Source organism: Ambystoma mexicanum, chromosome 7q (genome assembly GCF_040938575.1).
Source record: "Ambystoma mexicanum isolate Mex_15411 chromosome 7q, UKY_AmexF1_1, whole genome shotgun sequence".
Lineage (NCBI taxonomy): Eukaryota > Metazoa > Chordata > Amphibia > Caudata > Ambystomatidae > Ambystoma > Ambystoma mexicanum.
This window is the reverse complement of record NC_090941.1, coordinates 953,644,528-953,671,652: the sequence shown is the minus strand read 5'-3', so window position 1 is coordinate 953,671,652 and position 27,125 is coordinate 953,644,528. Positions and strand designations below refer to the sequence as shown.

General features: G+C 45.6%; 1 protein-coding gene across 1 annotated transcript in view; it reads left to right on the top strand.

Annotated features, from left to right (window-relative positions):
* CAPN5 (calpain 5) overlaps window positions 1–27,125 on the top strand; it is an 820,088-nt gene that overhangs the window by 688,947 nt on the left and 104,016 nt on the right. The window contains exons 8-9 of the mRNA XM_069640007.1: window positions 11,810–12,005; window positions 27,003–27,125. Of these exons, the coding sequence (XP_069496108.1) occupies window positions 11,810–12,005; window positions 27,003–27,125 (319 nt within the window). The remainder of the gene's footprint in view (window positions 1–11,809; window positions 12,006–27,002) is intronic.

The window sequence follows — 27,125 nt, the reverse complement described above, 5'->3', positions numbered from 1 at the left end:
ACAAGGCATTCAAAAGAGGAGCATGTCTGAGTGGGAATGATAGAATTGGAATCCACTCAGGAAAGATCAGGGCTACCCCCCCACCAGACCGGGAGGATCTGGGTGCTGAGAGGATCTTGTAGCCATCAGGGAGGAGAGTGTCAAAGCTTGTGACAGAGCTGGCCGTGAACCATGTCTCAGTAAGACCAGGCACATCAAGGTCTAGTTCTTCAAGGAGGTGGCAGATGTCAGAGGAGTGTTTGACAACAGAGCGAGAGTTGAGAGTGGCAATATGAAGAAGGTTGCCAGCCTTAAAGACCTTCCGGGGAGGGGTACAGATCAGAGGTACGCCCTGCGGAGGAGAAAGAGCCCTAGGAGGGGCAGAGGAGGAGAGAGAGGGCAAGGTAGCCAAGGGGGGAGAGGAGGGGACAGCAGGAGATGAGAGGAAATTGATGAAGCGTGGGAAGCACCTATCAAAGAGGAGGAGATTGGCTTGAGGGCCTTGGACCATGACAGTGCCATTTAGGTAGACATTAATGATGACTTTAGAAGAGCCGAAGGAAGCCATGAGAACTTCCCAGCGAGTGCCACCTTTAATGGGAGAGGAGGAGATAGGGCAGAGCACAGAGTCCATATGAGGAGCCAATAGATCTGACGAAGGAACGACAAAGAGGATGTCGGTGAGGGTCTGTCTGGTGGAAGCATTGGAGTAGGTGTCGGCAATAGGAAGAACAGGGTTAGAGGCCAAGATATCCTTTTTGAACTTCTTCCCACCAGACTTGGTGAGAAGGGAAGGATAGTCAATGGAGAAGCAGTTGGAAAAGATAGGAGAAACAGAAAGCGCCATTGGGGTGGAAGCGAGGAGAGGATAGAGATACTGGGGGGGCTAAGGCAGGTAGGTGTGGGACAAAAGAGAGTGGTGAGGTCACTGGGCTGGCAAGTTTCAGAGAAGAAACAGTATACGAGCAAAATACAGAGAATTTTGCAATGGGCAGCAAGATTTGACTTTTCAATCTTGGAATCGGATGTTAGCAAATGGTTTTAGGAAGCACTGCTCATCAGGATGACAACATGGGAGTAACAAGCAGAAAGAACAGTGATAGTCAAAGGCGGTAGGAGTGAGTCCATAAGGAGGGAACTAACCCATAGTTGTGGAGGAGGCAAAGTCAAGGCAGTCTGGATTTCTTAGAGGAGTGAGGTGGCAGCATCATTGTGGTTAAGCTGCAGGGAGGACCCCAAATAGCGTTACTGGAGCAGACAGGAAGCAGACAGGGGCCTTAGAAGTGGGCCTTGAGGAGAGGACCGGCTGAAGCCTGCCGGTCCCTGATTGGATGGAAGAAAACACTCAGCAACCAATGGGATTGCAGCACAGGGAGAAGTGGTTCAGCACAGCCTGCCTACACAACAAAGAAAACCACGGGGCCATCTTGGAAGGGCCAAAAACAGTCAAATAAGCAGGTAATAGTGGGCAAAAATGTGTGCTTTCAAAATAGCAAAGCAGCTCCAGGTATTAAAAAGCTCATAAAATAGCAGCACAATGAAAATGCCAAATATAACAGTCCTTTCCAACAATTTTATGCAAATTTCATTTTTAATTTTTTTAGAATTTTTTTTTCCAATTTCAATTTTTCAGGATCAATAATTCCCCTGGAGGTGCAGTAATGCACAGAAAGTACACCTACCTAATGGAATGGTCAGCTGCCAGGCACAAACTCCTCATGTGCAGGAGAACAGATGGCCAGGAGGGTGGAAACAGGACCTCACTCTTGACCTCACATATTAATTCCTGAGCACTTTCTTTTGCCTACATTGTTATCGCACACATTTTGTATTTAGAAGTAAGGATTGACAATAGGTTTATTAGTATAGGCCCATTTATTTTGATGTAGACTCCACTAGGACTGCGTTATTATTATTTGATGGTCGTAGCTTGCTCCCATCCTTAGATTTAGGATTAGATAGTTCAATCACCCCATTGAAGTTCAATAATCACCCTTGAACTGTGATCACTTCTGTCTGTCTTCACTGTTTGATACCATGCCTTCCTTACAAGTCTTAGGACTAACGCGTGCCCATGATGACCCCTTCACCTGTGAAGAAATATGCAAAGAATGAAGTGTTTGGAAGAGTATAAAAACTAAGCTACTGTGAGTGACTGTTTCAATTGCCCACAAATGCGCCCCCAAATCGAGGGAGAAAGGGAAGGACTTAGAACCACTGTCTGGAAGGAAGGGAAAGGCCGGGCAGAATACCATAGTGTTTACCACATGTGATCCAACCTCCTCATTTTGACTAGGGAACACTGACTCACTTGGTAATAACAATAAATCACCTAGAGAATTTCAATTTGGTTATGAGTTTTGTTGATCCAATCAACCATTAAAATGCTTAGTACTAATTTATACAAGGCAACACTATAGTCAGTTAAGCCATGAGTATTTTCTAGGAACATACTTTGAGAAGCAAATCACACTTCTGGAATGACTATTTTTAAATATGTAGGGACAGGTAATGTTAACAGGTTAGGCACTAAGAATAAATTAGTTCGCCAAGATCACAAAGTATCATTAAGTTGTACTGCTGGGATTTGAGCCCAGTCTAATTTTTGCCCTTGACCACATTAGTTTCCAGTTCTTGTCATACAGAAAGGAGTTTTTATTTGTTAATGTTTGACTTTTTGTAGAAGTGCACACAGATCACATAGGAAACCAACATGGAAATATATTTTAAAATCCATATAAAACATGTGCAAAAGGAGCATAATTATAGCTTTATTTTCTCTAACATGAAGGAAATCTTTAATTACCGTTATTTCAATTGGCGTGAGCCCAGAGAACTTGCATATGGTTTTGCTACTGAATTTCAAAATTTTAAATGCATTGAGCAAAAGAAACTTTGCAAGAAGGTTAACTGATTATATTCCTTGTTTTACACTGCGTAGCCGATTGCTATTCAATATGTGAGGAACCTTTGATCTAAATTAAGCAGGCCTGAAAATATGCCCACCTGTGGTCTGTTATACCTGGCCTGCTCTAACCTATCCACAGACCCCCTATATGGCATTCTAGAAAGGATCAGGGAATGGGCTAAGTAATATAAGAAGGTGTGTCTGTTTACTGAAGACTGCACAGTGCTATACAGCTCAGAGAGGTAAGATGATCTGTCAGGATCACCGGATCATCTGGCGACCGAGCTGCGACACCAGCCTTGACAGTGTACATGGAAGGCATGACAGAATGCATTCATCTAATCTCAACTTAGCTGTCAACAGTCAGGCGAAGGACAGCACAATACCATGAAGTGCTATTTGTGTTTTAGTGAGGACTCTTCCCACAATGATGATGGCCCTGAGAGCTCAGAAATGTGGGCAGGATAAATAGTATTGAATCCTGTGTACTCTCGACTGTGAGGGGGATCCTATGGCACTGAATGCAGGTTATAGGGATGAACTTCAGGTAATAGCAGTTCTGGGAATCTGAATTCTGACCAAACTGACAGCGTACTGCCTCTGTCCAGAATTGCCGTAAGAAACTTTCCTTTCACATGTAATGGAAAAAATGTGCCTTCTTTCCCTCGAGCCAACATGTCTTCCTCTCCTGGATGTCCAAGATCGTCATGGAATTCTGTATCCCACCACTGAGTTTCTTCTTGATTTTCTAGCAGAGCAAGTATATAATTACTCTTACTCATTGGTTCTGGTGGTGGATTATTTGTACAGTTTCGTGCAATATTTCCTACACTCCCACAGATGTAATAAATACTTCATAGGAGGACGGGCTGGGCTGGGAGATATGAGTTTCTTTTAGTGATAAATGTGACCGGATTATTGGACTTCAGTGCATGTTGGGTCTACGGATTGGCTCCTGAACAGGCCTCGGCTGGGATAACATCCAGACTGGTTTGTGCCAGGTGGGTTGTGGCAGCCTCGAGACTACAGTTTCCAGTCCCAGTGGCTTCCAGTATTGTGCCCACTGATATCCAATATTGATTTGAATGGCCAGCTGCATGGTAGTGTGGCGGGGTCTCCACCTCATCACTTGTGTCATCAGAAAATGTAGACAGACAACAAATTAAGTTTCAAGTCTTTACGTACAGTATCACAATGTTCTTCAAATGAAACTAAGGGTTTGTTTGTTTATTTTATTATTTATAATGCGTGAGCGTACCCAAAGGTATCGGGGCGCAGCATTTACAAGAATTTTCGAAGCTTAGTTGCAGTCATAATAGAATATACATAAGGACAATGAGGTAAACCAGTGTTATATACAAGCAGCAGTGAGTCACACAGGCATTGCATACATGTAAACAGGTAAGCACACGTGGTTGGTGTGTGCGGGTAGCACGGCATTTAGTAGTCCTAGTGGGCCTCCGATTGCAGCCATGAAACTACCTTGGAACGGAAGTTCTGGTAGGGCAAGTCCATTCTGAGATTTGGAGGCAAGGAGTTCCACAGTTTGGCTGCTTTCACCGGGAAGCTGTTTCCTCCTATGGTGGCACGTTTGTAGTTGGGAACGGATAGGCAGTCTTTATATGCTGTTCTAATGGGTCTTAAAGAGGATTGTCTGTGGAATCTATTGATCAGGTATGTTGGGGCAGCATTGTTAAGAGATTTGTGGGCGAGTGATGCCGTTTTTAAAAGAATTTTATCTTTAGTGGAGAGCCAGTTTTTCTGTTGGCTGATTCCTGTAATATGTTCTCTTCTAGAGATGCCCAGGGCTGCTCTGAGAGTATTGTTCTGGAGGGTTTGTATCTTGCTGGTGTTGGCCTTGGATGATCCCAGGTAGAGGGCGTTACAGTAGTCGAGGCGGGACAATATGAGGGCTCTAGCGAGTGTAAGGCAGCTAGTGTATGACAGAAATGGTTTGGCTGCGTGGATTAATTGGCATGTGTATGCCATGGAGGATGCTAGGGAGCTCACTTGTCTTTTGAAGGAAAAATTGGAATCCAAGTAGAAGCCCAATGTTTTGACCTCCTGTCCGACTGTGATGTTGTTCCCGTCAATCATGAAGGAATTGTAGGCCGGGCCCAGTTTCCTTAGGCTGGACGTGCTACCCAGGATGATGAGCTCTGTTTTATCATCATTCAGGCATAGTCCATGAGTGGCCATCCATGCCTGGATGATGATGTACACCCTATTTAGCAAGACCAAATCCTTTCCATAATCTCCAGAAAGTTGAAGGAGAATCTGGGTATCATCTGCATAGTTAGTGTAGGTGATACCGAGATGATCCAAATCATCGAAGAGGGGCTTGGTAAATATGTTATACAATGTGGGGGAGACACAGGAGCCCTGTGGTACCCCACAGGTGATGGGTACAGGGTCTGCTGCAGCAGTGGGAGAGAAGACTCTCATGGTTCTGCCATTAAGGAATGATGTGATCCAGGTGATGGCCTCAGTAGAAAAGTGCGAGAGTGGAGGTGTGTACATAGGACAGAGTGATCGACCAAATCGAAAGCTGCAGATAAGTCGAGGAGGAGGAGTAGGGCAGCTTGTCCATTGTCTCTAAGCGTGTCGATCTGAGCTTTTAAGTCAATGAGTGCGGTTTCAGTCCCGTGTTGAGGATGGCACCCTGATTGTCTGGATCCTAAGAGGTAGTGATCTTCCAAGTGCTTCTGTATTTGTACATAGGCAACCTTGTCCAGGATTTTTAGTAGGAAGGGAACAGTCATTATGGGTCGGTAGTTTGTGGTTATGGCTGGGTCAAGTGTATGTTTTTTTTCAGTAGTGGACGTACCCAAGATTGTTTTAAGTTGGTGGGCATGGAGCCAGTGGTGAAGAAGGCGTTGATCAGCTTTGTAATGAAAGGGGAGAGGTCACGGGCAGCGTCTTTGATAAGCTGTGCTGGGCATAGGTCTCCCTGGCAATTGGATGGTTTCAAGGACAGGATGATTTTTTCAACTTCTAGTGTATTGACTTTGGAGAACATGAAGCAGGTGATATCTGTGGGTGTGAGCTTGTCCAGAATTTTCGGTGGGAGAGTGACATTAAGGGAGGCTTTTTTGCTGGAAATTTTATTTTGGAGGGTCGTGATCTTGTTCGCTAGGGCACTTTGAATTTCTGAGCACCAATTTTTATCTTTAGTAGAGGTGTCAGGGGGTACTATGGGGGTTTCTACTTCTTTGAGGATAGAGAAGAGTTCTTTCACGTTGGATTTTGCTTGGGATATGCGAGAGTCAAAGGAGGTTCGTTTAGCCATATACATTTCTTTTTTGTAGAGTGCTGTTAGTTTGGAAAGTTTGAGTTTGTTCGCAACTGAGGGGGATTTTTTCCAAGTGGCCTCGCTGTTTCTTTTCTGCTGCCTAAGGTTTTTGAGGAACGGTGTGTACCATTTGTTGAGGTGTGTTTTTGGTTTGCTTGGTCTGAGTTTGAGGGGGGCGATAAGATCCAGCGAGGTGGCCATAATCTTGTTGTATTCTTCGACCAAGGTGTCAGGATCAAGGTTGTCACGGAGTATGTTGAGTGTGGGGAGTAGGTTCGGGATGAGTCTTTCTACTGTCATATTCTTCTTGTTTCTAGTGAGAGTAGGTGGGGCCATAGTGGTAGGCGGAGGTGGTGGTCTGTCAGTAGAAAGCATGAACGATACCAGATGGTGGTCTGTTCAGGCTAGGGGTGAGATATTTGTGATATTTGCTTGGCAGTTGTAATCGGTTACCCAGTCACGTATTCTACCTTTTGAATGAGTGGGTGCCGTTCATCTTTGCGCGAAGCCTAGTTCAGTGAGAGTGTTAACTATAGCACTGGCGATATGGTCTTCCGGGTCATTATAGCCCAGATTAAAGTCTCCCAGGGTGAGAACTTCAGTAGAGCTTTTAAGATTGCTGGATAGAATAGAGTTGAGGTCTTCATCAAAGGTGCCAATGGGGCCTGGTGGGCGGTAGATCAGATAGATATTGAGAGTTTGGGTATTGGTAAGTGGAAGTTTGACTGATAGTGTTTCGCAAGAGAGGACATTGGAAGAAGTTGCTAGTCTCATGGTAAGACTGCACTTATGGATGATGGTGACACCCCCTCCTCTGGAATTGGGGCGATCTTGTCTCAGGATAGAGTAGTTATCTGGGACTGCCAGCATGAGCATGGGGCCTGCTGCTGGGTGTAGCCAGGTCTCAGTAATAGCAAGGAAGTCAAGGTCTTCTTTAAGGATTAGGTCTGCTATTTCTGTAGCGTGAGCTACTAGCGATCTGGCGTTGATCAAGGCTCCCTTAATTTTGTTGCTATCTGTGTTTTTAGGAGTAGTGGTATGACGCTTGTCCTGTGTTGAATCAGGCGTGGCGTAAATGAGGGAGTTGTAAGGTGGTCTAGGGTTGACGTTTTGGGGTGAATTGGAGGTTTTTATAGTGGAATTGGGTCTAGGCAGCGGTGCTCTGGGATTCTGTATGGTGGGCAGTGAGCGGGCAAGGGGCTCATACATTTTGGCTAGTCTGGCTCTGGCTACTAGGTTCCTATCTATGGTGACACGAGGGAGACTAGTGGGTGGCAGTGGCTGAAGGATATTTGTCTAGGTGTGGTGCCTGGTTGTTAAATCCAGTTAGGGATGGCATGTTGGGTGAGTGTGGAGCCATCTTGAGTTGTATACCAGTGTTTAAAAGGATGAAGAGGCATGCATGCAAGCAAGTTAGTAGTGAATGGACACATACTAAGTAGTGGTGGCAGGAGTGTTGGGAGGCTGGGTATAGGCTTGGTTAACCCCAGTTAGCTACAATGTAGCTACAAATGCAATGAGTGACACCTAGGTTAAAGGTATAGCAGTGTGGCTGGGAAGAGATGCGTTACACCTCGTTTTGAGATAAGGCAAAGTGGCTAGAGTGCATGTAGCAGCAGCTAGATTCAAGGTATAGCAATTTGGCTAATATGCATTGAGTAACAGCTAAATTACACTTATACACCTAAATTCGAGGTAGGCAAAAATGGCTAAGGTACATGTATCAACAACTAGATTCAAGTATAGCAATTTGGCTAGTATGCATTGAGTAATAGCTAAGTTACACTTGTACAACTAAATTCGAGGTAGGACAGTATGGCTAAGGGGGTAGTGCGTAGCACCTAGGTTTGAGGTAAGGCAAGATGGCTACAGTACATATTGTGCCAGCTAGATTTGAGATAAGGCAGTTTGGCTAAAGTGCATTGCGTAGCACCTGGAGTAGATTGACAAAGTGGCTAATGCATTGGGCACCACCTAGATTCGAAATCTGGTAGTGTGGCTAAAATGCATTTATAAGTAGCATGAGGCAGGCAGGTGGGCAGATGGGCAGAGGAGACATGCTAAGTGGTTGTGGCATGTGTATTCATGACAGATAGGTAACCTTTATACATGGGTGGCTCATGGAGATAGTCCACGAACATGTGGCAACACGTGGCTATGGCTGGCATGTGACATCTAGGTTCAATATACGAGCAGTTGACTCAAATACAGTGGGATGACATCTAGATTCGAGATTAAAACAGTTGACTCAAAAGCAAGGGGTGACATCTAAATTCAACCTAAAAGCAATTGAGGATAAAGGCAGTTGGCTGAGGTGCAATGGGCAATGACTAGGCATGGAGCGAGAGGGTAATATAGCAGTGAGGGTAATATAGGCAGTTTGCAATGGCGGATAAGAGTATAGAGAAAGGGCCAGCCTTGTAGATTAACTTCGTTTTAGTTCCATATGCAGGCACAGTAAGGGAGGGCTCTTAGGTGTGGAGTGACCAAGATGACCGGTCCTGTTGGTGCCTGTTACCTGATGCCGAGTAATGTCTGTAGCAGTGGGCGGCACTCTATGGTGGTAGCGTAAAAGCTGCGAGGCATTGGGCTAATGCAGGAGGGGCATGCAACAAAAAGTATAGAGAGGATGATTATATCGCTTACCAAGTCTCCAAGCCAGTTTCAGCAGGGGGACTGGCCTCTGGACTTTCTCTGGACAGGCTCAGGTCAAGTGTGGGAGCCTTTGTGCCAGTGCCTTTGTGCCAGTGCCTTTGTGCCAGTGCCTTTGTGCCAGTGCCTTTGTGCCAGTGCCTTTGTGCCAGTGTCTTCGTGCACTGTGACGGCGTGTGATTGGTGCCTAAAAGAACACTGGCAACCAATCCGTGCTTCTGATGCTGTTGGATGGTGATCTCAGGCAGAGACACACATCCTGATGAACGAGGCGGCCATCTTTGGAGGTGGTTTGCCTCGTGGGTCCTTATGGAGGCGTAGGTTTGGCCAGTGACAAAGGTGGGCATACGGTGCTTCACTGGGGCAAATAAGATTGTATAATCATATATACAAATATAAACGCTACCATCCATTTAGCTCCGTGTTATGGATAGACGTCGCAGCTGCGGGTAGAGATAGCCTCAGGGTTTCCTCCCCATTCCTCTACCAATATCTCTATCTGCTTGATTATCCCCCGTAATCTTTCCCTTGATGATCTCCTTCTGTCTCCTTGTTCCAACCACTGATGCTCTGTATGACCTCAATACAAGTCTAACCCACAGTTTCTCTTTTCATGTCCTTCCTTCAACCTCCAACTATTCTCCTATGTACCTTTCCAACAATCTCTCTACCCATTGTAATCTTAATCATGTCAGTCTTGTCTGCTTACTTCTCAGATGGAACCCCTTGCTTCCTTCTCCAAGGTGGTACCCTTTTCTCTATTCGGAGACAACCTTTCTCTCTTTAGCTCTTTCAGAATTTGCTTCTGTTCAATGTTTCCTTCTTCCCATATTGTAGCCCTTGCTTGCCTGACCAAGCTGATACCCTTCGTAATCACTTTTCCATCCAATCGTTTCCTCTGTTTTTAAAGACTATTAGTAGTTCATTTTCTCTTCCCTCTTTGTACCCCTTCCTGCACTCTACAAATTTCTACCTTGTTACTCAATTCACCCATAATATCTTCTATTCCCGCGATACGCTTGAAGGCTTTTTTCTGTTCGACTCTCTTAATGCCAAGATGGTGTTCCTTGCCTCTATTTACAAGCTGACATCCTTCATAACCAGTAATTCTCCATCCACGAATCCCCCTGTTTATATATTGTTTCATGCCCATCCCTTTATACCCATCAACAGGGCTTCCTCCCTGCAGCACTTCACCATTACACTGCTTCTTGGCTGCCCATCTTGGTCCAGGTACCCGTGGGTCTGCTGCTCCTAAATGTCCAGTACTCCCCAGGTATGTCCTTCAGTTGTTAAGTCTCTTCAGGGATCTCCCAGGATTTGCTTTCCTCCAAATTCTTCTCGGGACTGACAGCCTATTAAGCATGCCTCTGGAATTATGTTCTCTCTTGCATTCTAATCATCCTGTTGGTATCTTTCTCAGGACTAACAAATGCTGATTGGTCTTACTGGCTTTAAACTGGTTGCTGCTTCTCCCATTGGTTTTATTTCCAGGTGATAGTCTGCACCTGTATTATTTGAGTTGTACTTCACCCGGATTGGGCCATGTGCTCTGTGTCAGGTGGTCTCTCAGAGAAGTGGCCTAAATCTATATGCGGTTCAGTCACTATTTTAAATGCTGGACTGTAGGTGTGCTTTTATCCCTCTCCCCTAGCATCTTTACTGAGGGGGGTCTGCTCCTCTGTGTCCATCTACCCGAATGTTTTTCCTATAAATACTATGCAAAGCTTGGGGAGGTGGTTGGTACATTTAGTTAATCTACTGAGTGTTTGTGATGAAGGAATTGTAAATTGTCTTCTGCGCTGGTTTTCGGAGTGTGGGCACAATGCCTACTATGTGTTCTCCCTGCCTGGCAAACGTGTGTTTCTTTTCCTGGTTTCGACAATCGAAAGGATACTTTGCATCTTTGTGAGTTGCTCATCCTCTTCTTCTCTCAGCAGTGTTGCCGGTGGAATCATAGTAAGAAACCCAGTCTCTGGCTTGTTGCAGTGTTTTCTTTTCACTCGCTTAAAATGGAGAGCCTTTCAATGCTGAGAGAGTGGGTCAGGCTCAAAGGAGCGTCCAGGTCTCTCAAGCCATTTCCCCTGTATTATCAGATGTGTTTTTGATGCATGGGGGCTTTGTGGTTTTCCAAGGGGAGCTTAGTCAGTCCCCAGTTGACAGGCTCTCTCATTGGGCTTACCTCATCACAGTAGGTTGATGTAGATGGTGAAAGATCAGCATCACGAGCCTCTGGTCTATCACATATGTGATTTTCTTTCCCTCTGATGTGGGGGGGTTAGGTTAGAAGATGGACCGCTTTCATCTGGTAGCACTAGTGGTACTCGTCATACCCCAGTAGGTCTACGATCATGTCACATATAGTTTCATAAGCAGTCTAACCATCTATATTCAGTTGAAAAGAAGCTTGGAAATCACCTGTAAGAATCAGAGGTTTGTATCTGGCGATGATCCTGAGCTCTGCTCTGCAAATTTGTTTGGCTAGTGGAGACCGCAAAGAATGCTGGTAAAGGAGGCTGAATTCTTCATTTGCAAGTAAGTCTGGGCTCTTTGATCTGTTATAAAATAAACAAGGCATGAGTAGAGCATCTGTTTATTAGTAGAGGCTGTTTTGTGGTGTCGGTTCCTTCAGTTAGTATACTAGAATACAAATTTAAGTGGACATTAAACAGATATAGCTACCATAATACGCCATTAGGATAATGTAGCTGATGGGCAGGAAAATGATGCTTCAGAATAAAAAACACAAACTGATCTACGACTAATAGGGAATATATCACTCATTGTAACGTCTATGTCTTGTCACACTTCAGGATTTGCTTTTAATTGTATTTACGTGCTGCCAACAAATGTGTATATTTCCCTAACTCCTATGAAGATATTTCCTGTATGTTTTGCAGTACAGCCTATGCAGCATAACTAAATGACTGAAATATACCCTGGGCTTAAGATGTTTAACAATGGCTTGATTCTTTCAGGATGACGTTTGAAGATTTCTGCAAGTATTACACAGATATCATTATGTGTCGACTCATAAATACCTCATACTTGAGTGTGCATAAGACCTGGGAGGAAGCTGTGCTGCGAGGTTCTTGGATCAAACACGAAGACCCCTTACAGAACCGCAGCGGAGGCTGCGTAAACAATAAGCACACCTTCCTTCAAAATCCACAGGTACCCTTGAAAATTCTTCATATTTTATCAGCACTGTCCCAAATAAGTGTACACTTGGAACCCAGAAAGCCATTAAGCAAAGTGTTTTATATTGCATCACATTTTGACAGGAGCCCAGCACGTGGCATTTTCAAAATACATTCATCCGATGTATTTATATATGAATTATTTTTGTACATTTTTTTTATTGTTTAAAGCGTGGACCTAGTTTGAGAGCAGTGGAGCGCTGTACAGAGTGTGGGTAGCCAGCATTTGGACTGGCATCTTTTAAAAATATCACAATACTTTGAGTTCTGTGCGTCACTTTGTGCGTCCATTAGAATTAGTCTTGGTCAGGTGTTGTTGAAAGAGCCATGTTTTGAGAGATTTGAGAAAGTGGACAATTGCAGGGGCATTACGAGCTAGCTGCCTTTACTCTGTTTTGCAGCACTCATAATCGACTTCCAGTCTCTTAATCTCTTCCATCATCTCCCTGGTTTCGTGACTCTTATTAGCTTTGGCTTTACTAGATTAACCAATGAGGAAGCTGCACGGCCGGCATTTAAAGACTGTTCTATCGTTCACCTCATCATTTCTGTTTATCATCATTACTTCAACGGCCTCCTTCATTATTCATTCTTTTATGTCCTCCTTTTCCAGTAGTGTGTCCAAATTCCAAGATGGCGATGTTTTTCAAGCGTTTGAGGGTGATTGACCTGATCAGTGCATGGTTAAAATGTAGATGTTCGATGTTTCTCTATTCATGCAGTTTTGTGTAATCCGTCCAGATATGATATATGATATGATGAGTCATTTATAACGCGCCTGTACCCAAGTGTCTCTAGGTGCGACAAGACAAGAGGGGAAGACAGAGGGAGGACAAAACAAACTATCTTACTAGGCCTTGTGTCATTCAGATCATGCAAGAGCGATATACAAAAGTGCAGGAGGGGGGAGAAGGGAAGTGCCAGGGGCAGGGGAGGAGGAAGTGCAATCAGGGCAGCATTGCTCTGAGTAAGTGCAACCAGGGCAGCGCGGCTCTGAGTAAGTGCAAGGAAGCAGGGGACTGTAGGGCTGCAGATACAGCCCCTAAATGTATGGTAGGTACGGAGGCAGTGCAGGGGCTACTGGTCATGGGGGATCCTGGTACCAGTTAGACTCTGATGGTAGCCAGGCAATCGGTCAGCACAGCAGGGAGGTCGGTCAGCAGGTGAGAGAGAGAGAAAGCAGAAGCGAAAAAGGAAGGTCTTGAGCTGCTTCCGGAACTTCATGTTGTCCGGCTCAAGTTTGAGAGGGGCAGGGATGCCATTCCATAGGGAGTCACCTGCAGAGGAGAGAGATCTCCTCTGCATCATTCAGAAGCCGCACTGGGAGAAGAGGGCCTTATCTCCCCCTTACCTGCACTCTGGAAGAGAGATGACCCCTCTGGCGCATCCACACTTCTAGTTAGCAGGGTGAGTGCCAACATTTTATTTTATTCGGCTACAATTACGCTAGTGTGCCCACCATCACTATTAAATCATTTATTTGCCACTCCGGAGCCCAGATGTTTGACCAGGCACTCCTCCGGCAATCGGCCGCCATAGTAACCACCGCGGTCAATGGCCGCACTTCCTGGTAACACCTAACCAGCACCGATGACCATCTACAGCTGCCCCGGCCTCGGATTGGCCGCCGCATCCTACACCCGCCCCGCGGCTCCACCAACAGGTGAAAGTCGAAGGGCGAGCCTGTTTGCTCCTGTCCGCGACGGAATGCGGACGGATGAGCGGCCCTCACCTTTCCGTAAGTACTTTACTCACTATGACACTGCTCACTGCAGTCGCCACTATTGAGCCACACTCTTATGTGAGATCATCTTAATTCAGACCTGTTGCGAACATGACCCTGGCCCCATTTGCTTTATCTACAAGGCTTCATCAAGCCTGACATAAATATACTGCATTCATTCCATAACAAGGCTTCTACACTGCAATCGGACTCTCACTAATGTGCCAGGTGAATGACTCCTCGCTGCCACTATCACTCTCGCCCATTGTGAACTTACCCTTCCCAGTTATACTGCACTGCATGCTATCTCTGTTAGCCACCAGCCGCCCAATCCAAACGCATCCTCTTGTATGCCATACCTGCCAGTGCTCCTGCCCGCGGCCCCCCTACAGTGTGTCCAAAATCGAACTTGCCTATTGCGAACCTTGCTACTGAACATTGGCGCTATTCACAACACAGTGATGATGTATTACTCGCCTATTGCGCCCTCTTTGTACTAGCCCACTGTGAATCTACATAGTGAACGTTTGAACTATAGGATACTGCCTCAGTATTGTACATAGCATGACTCACTTTTAAACTAGCCTGCTGTGTAACCCATTGCCATGGCCTTAATACTTGTGTGCAATGTGCCTCTCTTGAACTAGCCTATTGTGTAGCCCATTGCTACTGCTTCAGTATTCGTATGCAGCGTGACCCATCTTGTACTAGCCTGCTGTGCAGCCCACTGCTACTGCCTCATTATTTGTACGCAATATGCCTCATTTGAAATAGCCTATTGTGTAGCCCATTGCTACTGTTTCAGTATTTGTGCATAGCGTGCCTCATTTTAACTAGCCTATCGTGTAGCCCACTGTTCTACCCCTGCATATACTGGACTAGCCTATTCTGTGAAATCAAGTTGCCATGTATCCAACCCATTTGGTGAACCCAATCACGCCCTACTAACGGTGGACTAGCCTCCTCGGCAGCCTATGATTTGCCTAAACCTTTACCATTGATTGTACACACTTGTTATCTTCAACTAGCCTACTCTGTGGAACAGAACAGATTCAACACTATGTATACAGGAAAGATCCAACTGTACCTATCACGACTAATCCTATCCTACATAATCATGTCCTTAATCAAAGTCTCACCCTGTCCCCTGCCAGACAGAAACAATCGACTCCAAGCTAGACTAGCCTGACTTTAAGCCTAGAATGAACCGCTCCATCAAAATAGATCCCCATCCTACATCCAATACCAACCGCCCTGACACTGATTCACTTGTTGGTACCGTTCATGAGGCCATGCCCAAAATCCCAAACCTCAAACATTACCACCAATTAACATCCCGCACCAGAACCAAGGAACCTAGTCCTAACCCAATGGGTTCCCTTGAACCTAAAAACTTGACTATCATCTCTGGAGCCCTGATCAACACAAGATCCCTAGTGGCACATGCCATTGAAATAGCCAACCTCCTGTCATCTGATAACCCAGACTTCCTGGCGGTCACTGAATCATGGCTACATGACGCAGCCGGACCCACCCTTATGCTAGCTATCCCAGACAACTACCAGATACTCAGAGTGGACTGACCCAATGCCAGAGGGGGCGGTCTAGCTATTATAGCCAAAACTAGCCTCGCCTTAAGACTTGGCACACCACTATAACTTAAATCCTGCAAACTTCTTATGGCCAAACTATCTATATCTAGCAACCGGATATTAACCATCTACCTGCTATATAGACCCCCAGGACCTATTGGCACCTTTGAGGATGACCTATCCAGCATGCTACCCAACAATACCAAAAAGTCATCACAGATCCTAATGCTGGGTGACTTCAACCTAGGCTTTAATGACCCTGAGGATAAACAGGCACAATCTATTGCAACTATCCTATCTGAGCATGGACCTTCCCAAAAAGTGCACGCTCCTACCCATAACAAAGGAAGAACCCTTGACTGAGTTGCTGACCTCAACTGCACCGCGACCATTATGAATATAACCCCGCAACCTGGGACAGACCATCATCTGATAAGCTTCTCACTGGCAATAGACAAACAAATGCCTAACGCTATTGCTATGGCAGCTTCCATGCCCACTAGATGCAAAATAAATATTACACCTGACAAACTACTACCTCATCTCCTTCCATCTCTTAACGAGTTACCAAGCAACTCTGACCCAAACCTCCTGGTGGAGATCTTTAACAACACAATGACCAGCGCCCTAGATATTATCGTACCAGCCAAACTCTGCAAAAGTAAATAGAAGGCTCACCTCAATGCCTGGTTCACACCCTATCTTAAAGAGCTAAGACTTCAGAAAGGAACATTACAATCCCTCTGGCGTCATTCCCCTTCAGAAGAAAACAAAATGCAACTGACCCAGCTGTCAAATAAATACAAGAAAGAAATAATCTGCACCAAAAAAGATATTCAACAACAGAATCTCCAAAGCTAGCTCCAATACTAAGGAGCTCTTTGTGATCCTTCGTGAACTAGAATCAACTATGCCCCCACTAGACAACGCACCGAAGGACACACAATGGTGCACAAGCATCCCAAATGCCCTATCTAGCAAAATTACATCCCTCCAAACAAAAATTGCTAATAAGCCTCATTGCCTCCGACTGAGCCACATGCCTCCATTCCGACTGAAGTCCACAATGTGCCAGCACCTTTCAGCTTCACTAAAGACTCACTCCTGTAAACGGAAAAAAATCACCCCATCACTAAAATAATCCAACTGTCAATGTGACAACTGTCCTGCCCAAATAATCAAAGATGCAGCGAGAGATCTAGCGCTGTTTATCTCCAAACTAATCAATGCTTCCTTCAAAACCAACACTGTCCCAATGAACCTAAAGAGTCTTGTGTTCTACCGCTCCTTAAGAAACCGACGCTTGACCCATCCATCCCTACCAAATACAGACCCATCAACACGGTAATGATGATAATAATAATGATGATGATGTGTTATTTATATAGCGCCTTAATCCAAAGCAGTACCCTTTCGCCTTAAAATAATTGACAGAGTAGCCTACCTACAAACTCAAGTCTACTTTGAAACTGACTACCTACTAGGATCTCGCCAATCTGGGTTCAGACCACAACATGGGACTGAAACGGCATAAATTGACCTAAAGACCCAAATAGATTGAACTGAAGGACGAGGCAAAACTGTCTTACTTCTCCTCCTTGACCTGTCGGCGGCTTTCGACTTGGTGGACCATCCAGTCCTGTGCAAACACTTAGCGTCGGCAGCCCACTTCTCAAGCAACGCATTAGCCTGGGTCCAGTCCTTTTTAGCAAACAGAACAATGAGTCTTCTCCCCTTTGGCATCGGCTGACCCGATTCTAACCACTTGTGGTGTCCCTCAAGGATCGTGTGTCTCGCCCACTATGTATAATATATTCACCAAGCCCCTATTCGATAAATTGGACAGACTGGGTGTCACCTACACTAACTATGCAGATGACACCCAGATCTTGCAGTGCGCACTTCAAGTGGCAAGCGCATAGTTCACGTTGTCCAGGGGCCAGAGAGGTAGCCAGTGTCAATGCAGAGGTGTGGCTAAAAGGGACAACAGTATTGGGGCAACCAGGCTGTGCCAGCTAACTGTAGTATGGGATGATTGCCAAAGCGAGGGCAGCATAGTGAGGCAGAGGAGCACAGTGATCTATGGCAAGACAAATGAGGTGTGAGCCAGGCATGAAGCACATAGCAGTAGCACTAGACTGCTTGTAGCTGATGAGGATAAGGCAAAAGCCAACTGGGGGGTCGCCGCAATGCGGCCGTTGCAAGTGCCTCTGCTGTTTCACCCAACGTTCACAGGGGAGGTGGGGCGCTCCTCCTGGCCTGCTCACCTTCAATGGCCTCTCATTACGGTGCAGCTGTCGCACCGTTCCTTAGTAAGGGCTCTGTTCTGGTCAAGGCAATTTCACCCACAGATGAAGTAGCAGGGGTCTGATCCCTCCGGAAGAGCGCATGGAACAGCCTGGTGGCAAGCGGTAGGGACCCAGAGCGTCTCAGGCTTGCCACATCTGCCATCTTGGTGAGCACTCGCACCGAGATGCAGACCACCATTCTCAGAATTCCAGGGCCGATTCCTGTTGGACAAGCGGTGTTGTAGCAGGCGCAAAGTTCCCATGCCGGTAGCTTGTGTAGGTTAGAGACAATGCACGGTAATTGCTGCTGCAGCAAGGATCATTGCAGGATCTCATTGGTATCTGTGGGAAACTCTGTCACTCCATGAGCTTGGGCCACGCCCCCGTCGGGGCCCTCCTCCGCTGATAACAACGCCAGGGATAGACGCTTGCCACTGAGGTACTGGCCTTGACTCCAGAGATGAGAAAAGCCAAGCAGTTCATCGCAGCCGGTGAGTCAAGGGGAGAGCCAATAAGAAATCGAACTGTGTTGAACTAAAGTAGCAAACAGCTAATTGAAGAAAGTATAAAGAACTGTTAATAATCGAGAACCTCTGGCCGATTACCCTATTGTTGAAACTACCGTTACCCGAATGCCTTGGGAAAGGCAAGAAAGGGCTCAAAGTGGTCATACAGGGGTCTAGTAAAATCCTCTCGATAGTTGAAAATCTTTGACCGTCAGATGATTGTGAAGCTAAGGGAAGTGAATCCCACATCATAAGAACTGTTGAAGGAATTGTGTGATTGGTAAAGTTGGCAAGAGTGAACTCGACAGAGGGATGCCGATGAAAAGGGGGCAAAGCCTGAAGTCCCAAGAAATAGTGTATTGATAAGGGTGAACCCGACAGAGGGTTGTCTACAGTGAACTGTTTAAAAAGACATTAAGATCCGTGAATGTCAGAGGAGATTGTGTTGAAAGCCGTAGTGATCCCGACAGAGGGAGGCTAACATTCGAGAAGGGTGTGAGCCCGGAAGAGGAGGATTCAGGGGTGAAAATGCATCACCAACGTGCAAGCAGAAATTAACTTTTGTTTATTATTTTTATAATACATCAGGGCTTCGGAGGCAAGAGACTTTTTGTAGAAAAGAGACTTAACCACCGAAGGTCCCGATACCTGCAAGCGGAACTGCAGTCTCGTTTTGGGAGAGCTAGAGTGTGTCCTGTACTCCGGAGTCCCGCCTTACCCAGTGCTCAAAACGTGGGGAAGAACTGACTATCGCATTCTGACTTATCATTTGTGAACACTTCTTTCTCTCCTGCGAGTCCTATCCCACACTCTGTTTGTATTTAGCGTAAGGATTGGCCCTTTTATTTGACAAGACACCACTAGGACTGCCTTATTATTATCTAACGGTCGTAGCTTGCTCCATTTTAGATTTAGTTTCAGATTAGGTGTTTTTCCAACCCGCATTTACAGTTTAATAAACACCCTTGAACTGTGATCACTTGTGTCTGTCTATCCTTGATACCATGCCTGCCTTACAATACGTTGTGCCCCGAGGAAAAACTGGAACCCTGATTGTCACAGATCGCTCAAAGAATGCTCCTACTCTGAGATGAGGGTTTTTTATTGATTTCTTTGGCAGGGTGCTAGGCCCGTCCCTCACTCTCCTCAGAGATGGCATTTTCCACCTAGCCCAGGCGTCCTTAGTCCCCGGGTTAGTATATATAGAAAATATTGACCCCCTGCTGTCTATTCTCTATATAGCTACTAGTGAGAACTTAAAGGTAGTTGCCTTCTCAATCTAGACTCCCTCCAGGAATTTCTAAACTAGCCCCACACTATCATTGTTTTAGTAACTAAAAGGTAAGGGAATGTGCCTATCAGACTCTATTTCACTCTGTCTCATTCCCCTCACACCCTTAAAGTCTTCTTCCTGTCTCGAACTGCTACTCTCCTGTGTTCAACTCCATCCACCTTCTCTCCCTCTTCTCTCTAGGTCTTCCTCCTATATCCCTCTGATGTCTCTCACTCTGTCAACTGCCAGCCTCCGCCTCTCAAAGTTATAACTCAGCCTTCCACACTAATACTCAGTCACCTTTCTTTCACTCTCTACACTTCCTCTAGAACCCTCTCCTACCTTGCATGCACCTTTATGACCTAGTACCATTTTCTCTGACTAACCAATACCTCGCCTTTTCTTCCCTTTTCCTCTACGCTACAGTGCACTGTCCTTCCTGCTGATGGTCCCTTGACCTGCCAGCTTCTCCTCTGACCTCACCCGAACAACTCAAAACTTCCTGTTTACTGTTGCCCTCTTTTCCTCTCTCTCCTTCCTGATTGGATACCTAGCCCTGACCAATCTGACACAGTCTTCCCTCGCTGGGAGGTGTTACAAACACTAGAAGTTAGAAATTGTTGGCTAAGCCCCACACTTTTTTGCCACTGGGGCCTCCTGTTGCAACAATGGCAGCCTGTGGCGTCCCAGTTTGTATTAGGGGGCTACGAAGCAGCACTCTTGAAGGTAGTTGAGGTTCACTTTGCAAACGCTGCTCCAGGTGAAGTCCTTGATGTTGTACGCTTTGTGCTGCTGCTTGGCTATGGTGCACACATTTGCTGTGGGGCAGTGCGCGGCTTGCCAGGCGACCGCATAGGCGCTCCTTTTGTTTGTCTGCTGGCTGTCTTTCTCTCTGCTAGTCCTTGGCATTACACGATGGAAGGCAGACAGCATGAGCACGATGGTTTGAATTATCACGGGTGGCATCGCCATATTGGTGCTGCATTCGGTTTGGTTCTAGAAAAGTAAGCGAAAACCTGGCCAGCTTCTTTCGCAGGAGGCATAGTGTGCTGCAAGTTGGTACCTCTTTACATAAACAGGCACCTGGGGTGGGACAGGAATTGAGGGGCCCTCTCAACTTTTGCAGTCCCCTGTGTGGTAGGGCTGGCTCTGGCTTCCACCCAGGTAGGCCTCGTTTTAGAGGGGTTCTTATCCCCTTGACACAAGATCAGATTACTGACCTTGTCACATAGACAGCTGTTCCAGTCTCCATACATCCGTAAGCTTGAATTCCTTCATTAGACCTTTCAAGGCTTTAGGGTCCCTGTTGCTTTCTCTGTGTCGGACCTCATCCCGGTTCCTGTCTCATCGGGTGTAGGACCGTTGTTGAAGTCTCCCTGTAGATGAATGTCTTCCCTGGAAAACATCCATTACCCTCAGTGGAGGGTGTCTATATATTTCATACCATCATCACTGTCTATTGCACCTTTAACTGTACTGTCCCCACTCTTCCCTCTTTATCCGTGTTGTATATAATCCCAGTGGCAAGCAAGTTCCTACGCAACCGGATCACCACCCCCTAGATTGGGCGTGGCAAACACGTGACCAACCTAGGCCCCGTGCACAGTCTCATTGATTCCTCATGTGTTCATTGTATCTCCTGTATCATGACAACATCAGTGCCCCTCTTCCCCATGTAGGTGAAGACCATTTTTCTCTAAATTGGGCTGTTTTAACCTATTCACGTTCAATTTTACATGGGCCTTTTGCTGAGTGTGCCCTCCAACCTGTGTGTGCAGGATGCCTTGCCTGCTACCCTGGGATGGCAGGTAGGGTCAGTTTGCACCCTGTGATGCCATAACCCCCTCGCGAGAGCACTGGTGTCCTTTTCCGGAAGAGGGTGTGCACGCTGCTGAACTCGAATGGAGTGTGCTGCCCACCCTCTCCTAACCTGTGCCTATCCCCTACCCTAATGAGCGCTTGACTGTCTGTTTTCCAAACCTAACAATGCTAGTAATTAATCCATCTAATCATCCATAATCACTGCACCCAACTCATTTGTTTCACCCCCCCCATCTATCATCAAGCCACTCATTGTCCAAGGCGTTGGCCCACCTTTCCTCTCTCCCACCGCCACCAGCCTTCCCCTCCATCCAGACTCCAATGTACATTTTATGCTCCAATGTATCTCGTTCAAGTGGTGCCACTCTGCCTTGCCCAGCACATACCTACATGGTTGTTCATGTCCTTGGAGGATCCACTCCATTTTCGTACCTGGGAGGATCTCCATTGGCAGGGATGCTCGCTTGGTCCTGCATCACCCTGCAGTGTGACGCAAGCATCACAGATTAAAGCGCCTCCGCATGTGCCGCTGCCGTCTCTGCACTGAGCGCGCCTGGGCTCCACTTCAGCAACAAGTGCACCCATTCATAGGCTCTGTTTGCCGGTAAGCCGCTTAATTGTCTTTGCGCGGCGTAACGTTTTTCTAAGTAAATTTGTGTGTATTACATTGCCCAAAAAGTCAGTCACATTAATTGCAGAGGCACCATCTATCCTAGAAGGGGAAGAAAATAGCACTAATCAGGAGAAATAGGTCAGAAAGTCTGCAAGGGGACAGCACAGACCGATCTTACATCGGCTCCACCTGGTTCCCTATTGGCCCCCTAACAGCCTCAAAGGGTTCTCTGTGCTCTGATCCCATCTGGCAGGAGCATTCTCAATATTGCAGGCTTTATAAGAATGACCTTCATTTTAAGGTCCCCAATGAGTGCTTTTGCCTCTCCAAAGCCTTCCTCGTCTCTACCACCGCTTAAGGTAAGCCTGAGCAAATGGCGGCAGGTGTGCCCTTCAGCGTCACCTTCCCCCTCTCCCTGGCCACTCTCAGTATGTTTTCTTCTGTACTGATTTTGGTTAGTGTGATTGGTGTGGCCTTTCACATCTCATCTTCCCCACTCTGTATCTGTATGCATAGTCCAGGCCCTGGCGGCTTATGATCCCTTCCTGTGACTCTCCCTGCCTTCTAGTTTCTGTTCCAGACCTCACCATCCTGCCTTCCAGAATAATTCTCCCCAGTGTTGTTTTCATGTCTCCAACATGCTGGGCCATTTTCAGGGGGGAAGGTATAGCTGTCTTTAGAGTTGGGGATACTCCCTTCCATGCTGGGACAAGATCTGGTCTGCTTGAGCTTCTTCGGGACTGGGAAATCTGCCAAATCAGTCTTCTTTTGGCTGCTTTTATCTCGGGCCTATCTGTTATCTCGGGAGAGCAGGACCCCCCCCCCCCCCCATTTCTACCTGCTGCTCTGTCTGCTGCCATTACGGAATTCACATGCACTTCATTTTGCATGGCATTTTTGTTCTCTGGGGCTGCATTCACCACTTATTGAGTGGCCGGTGTGTTGCAATTGACAGATTCACACTGTACGCTTCTACTTCTAATAATACCCCGTTAGTAAACACATGGAGAAATAGTACAAGGAAAGTGCTCTTTTAAGTCTATTCGTACCATTTCCAATAAATATTCTTCATAGACTGAAGGATCCTTTTCATATCTTCTAAGCTATAGCACTTTTGTGCTCAGTGCATTATGCAATGTTGTTATTCTTAAATATCTTGTAAGATTAATTGAAAAACCTACAGCTTCATCATTGTGGCTTACTGTAATTACACTAAAGGAGAAACCTATTAACCTTGTAGTTTTGTTGTAGCTCACACTACCGCACAGAGAAGCTAACGGCACAAGAAGTCAGAAAGTTCCTCAGCACTTGCACAGGTAAAGTTTCAGATGAAGAACACACACTGCAGATCACTGGAAGGCGTGGGTAAGCTGCCTGAATACGCCACAGTCACTTAGAAATGTAAGTAATAGTCCCAGTAACACTGCGCCAAACTTTTCAAAGAGTAAAGTGCCAATTTGCATTTATCATGTGAATATTTTCAGCCTGACACGTGTTTCGAGCTATCAAGCTCTTCTTCCGAGGCTGATTATACATAGTATTGCATCAATTGATTTGATAAGCCATATATAGTCAAACAGCATTTAGTACAATAAGTCCCACCCAGAGGATAACATCTGAGCAGTTACTCAATAAAACAGAAAGGAATGTGCATCAATTCCATCCACAAGAGAAACATTTCAGTTCATAATAAAAACAACATTGCATGAAAAATAAAGATCAAGGAATAAAATACAAAACCAACTCAAAAGAGAAGAGGGAGAAAAAAATATTGAATAAATCATTAGTAACTTGCACTACTTGGATTCCGCGACCGGATAGTAAATTCTGCCTTATTTCGGTGGCTACACAAATTTCAAAAGTGTACCTTGTGTATAGAGAGGCTGAAACTATTTGCATAATAAATGCAAATTGGCATTTTACTCTTTGAAAGTTTGGCGCAGTGTTACTGGGACTATTACTTACATTTCTCACTACCACATAGGTTCCAGATCACACTGCTGATGTATGTGAAATAGTCTATAAGAAGTTCTCTACAGTAAGGAGAGAGAGCTCAGCAAGTTCACCTCAATTGAGGCATTATAACCTGACCGGACAGGCCCGGTCGGTAACGGCCTGCCACCCAACGGATAGGGCCAAGAATAGCAAGGGTCCTTTAACGTTGGTGGCAGTGCTATTCGGTTCAGCCTGCCCTGTGTTACTAACGCCATTAGTACTCATGATGTCCACTTGGAGGTACTAAAGGAGCTTTTTGTGAAGAAAATAAAGAAAACAAAACTTACCAGAGCTATCAATGAAGCAGAACCATACTGCTGGTGTCCATTTTCAGTTTGTGAAGACAGCATAAACATGGACAAGGGACTTTATGAGTGGAACGGATTTGAAGATGGCACAAGTATGTATTTTAAAATGAAAAGAAATGTTGGCACCCACGGCAGAACATTGTTGGTCTAAAGGTGGTGTTGGAGGGTGACTGGGGGGAAAGCAGGACAGAGGTGGAGAGAAGCAATGACCACCAAGGCCCTGAATATGAGGATACCGGGTTTTGAGCATCCTGATTGGCTGTGCAGCAGCCTCAAGGTGCCAAGGATATTTGATCTTGAACAGCTATGTATACTTATTTTAATTCCTCCCAATTGCCTCTACAGTTGTTTGCCACACTGTTTTCCTTTTCCTGCTGGTAAATATCAGCACATCTACATCCTGGAGAGGAGGTGGAGGGAGTCCTCCTGTCTCACCTGCTAGGAACAACAGTGGGGAAGACTTTCTCTGCCTTTCCTATTTGTTTTTGCTGTTCAGTCTACAGTGGACACTGTGCAATCAAGATGTGCAATGAATAGAGAGGGGATGGTTTCGTTCCCATCTGACACCAGGTGGACCTGTCAGGATGATTCTACGCTCTGTAGTCTATCGGGAAGGATAGCACAGGGGCAACGTGCTGGTCTTGGAAGCAAGACCACTCCGGATCCGCGCTTAGAAACCGAACTCGGGTACGGTATTAGGCGTGTTATAAAAAAAAATTAAAATTAAATCAGTTGTTAAGAAGGAACTCAAGTTGCATCAAATAATACAACTCAGATGAGTGTCTCTTTTGAAAGCAGGAATAGTGCATCTGAACTAATCCAAAGATCAGTAAACCTAGCTTAACCCTTGAAGACAGATGCCCACTGATAACTTCCATTTCCACTGTTTGTCCATGATTGTGATGGGCATTGCTGAAAACTGCAAATTAAGTTTGTATGCCACCAGTTCGTTTGATCAAAGCACTTTATGATTACTAACATGTGTTAGTTGTTACATCGTGCTACCCGGCTTCATAATTCCTGGAGAGCTGGTAATATGTTTGTGTAAAAGAGGTGTGTGCAATCTACACTTGCAGGTTCGAATCCCGGCATGGCCAACTCGTTTATCCTTACAAAGGTGAAGTATTGAGCACCAATAAAAAGGGTGAGAGTGCTGCAAGTATTATAGCACCTGCTCCTAAGCTGGAGGAATCCACATGGCCATAGAAACGATTTTGCTGATGGCAGCTGCCAAATAACAGTGGCGCATTAAGTCGCCAATCCTACCTATGAGAGAGAGAGAGAGAGAGAGAGAGAGAGAGAGAGAGAGAGAGAGAGAGAGAGAGAGAGAGAGAGAGAGAGAATAATTAGTGTCATGGATTCTCGTGACCTATCGTCAAGTATCTCCTTGGTGGCAGCGCAGGAAATGGGCCAGAACAAGATGGAGCCGTGCTCCGGCAAGACAGTTCTTGCCGGGGCACTGCCAAGGTCCCCAGACCCAGGGGCTTGCCCACGTCACTTGGGGATCTGCTCTGAAGCCATGTTATCATACAGATGTGCATCCCATGCTTGAACGAGCAGGCGGCTTTCAGATGACTCTGCAGCGCTTCCAAGTCTTCTGAAAGCCACCTTCTTGTTGAAGTGTGGGTTGATTTTGCATGTGATAACTATGCTTCAGAGCAGCATCCTCCCTGGACGATCTATCCTAAAGCCGAGTTATCACCAGCATGAGCAACTCACCTTTCAGCAAGCATACACTTTCAGCACACTCTGCAAGGGAAACTGAATACAGAAACTGCCACACATACTTGTTTTAGCTGTCCAAACAGGTATAATAGTCCTGCAATGGACATTTTTTTCCTCAGGATGAGTAGTGTGACCAATCAAAACTGCAGAGCCCAGCTTCCATTTATTCGCTCAAAAGGGTTTCTTACTGAATCACTTTAAGAGATGTTTTAAATATAAAATTATTTTATGTAAATCGCAAGGATTGGTTAAGGTTCTATGAAGAGATACAGTATTGTGTGATATAGGCTGGGGTCATGCCCCTCTGCCCTGGCCCCTCCTCCCCACAGCACCACCCCTCCAAGGATGAGAGGGTTCCCCCAGTACATGGTTTCCATTTCCAGCACTGCTTGGTGCACATTATCCTTATGGGGTACGGTAGGCGGTCCCTTATTCCGTTTATATCCCCAGTATTATTTAGTCTGCATACAATGCTATCTACTTGGACTGTTGATGCTCTTTCTCCTCAAAATTACGCACACATTTGCTTCCCTTACTTCATGATCTCCCTGCTTCAATTCTTGTTGCTTTTTAGCATCTTAATGTCATCCATTTTACAGTGGCTTTGTTCTATTTCAACATTGACACAAGCCCTTTTCTACCGCTGTGGTTCTTGTCACTTAGATTTTTCCTGTATGCATATTGTACATTTATCTTGTATGCCTCTATTTTGTAATGAATTGCTCACATCTTTTTAGGTTCCTCTTGCTATCCTTCTCCTCCCACATCTAATTTTGTGCTGCTACGCTTTCCTCTTCATTCCTTTATTTTGTATCGTACAATGCAGAATTGTTTAGGTCACTTGGATTACGACTCTGTACCTATAAGTGGAAACAAATCTGAATCTTCTACTTTTCTGAATGATTTTCATACTTTTTCGAAATTTGATTTTTAAGAAGTATTTGTCTTAATGGTTTTCAATGTATAGAATTATAGGATACATTTTGGGTTATTACTGCATAAATATTGCATTGAAAAAGCTAACACTTTAAGTTCTTTTTTTAAATTTCTGTATATATCTACTAGTGGGTCGAAGCTGCAGGGCTTTCTTAGCCAATTAATGTTTCTTTCTTTTATGTGTTCCTCAGTATGTGTTTGATGTAAAGAAAGTGGACGATGAAGTGATGATCTGCCTCCAGCAAAAATCAAAAAAGACCAGTCGGAAAGAAGGCAAAGGGGAAAACCTGGCAATTGGCTTCGATATCTACATG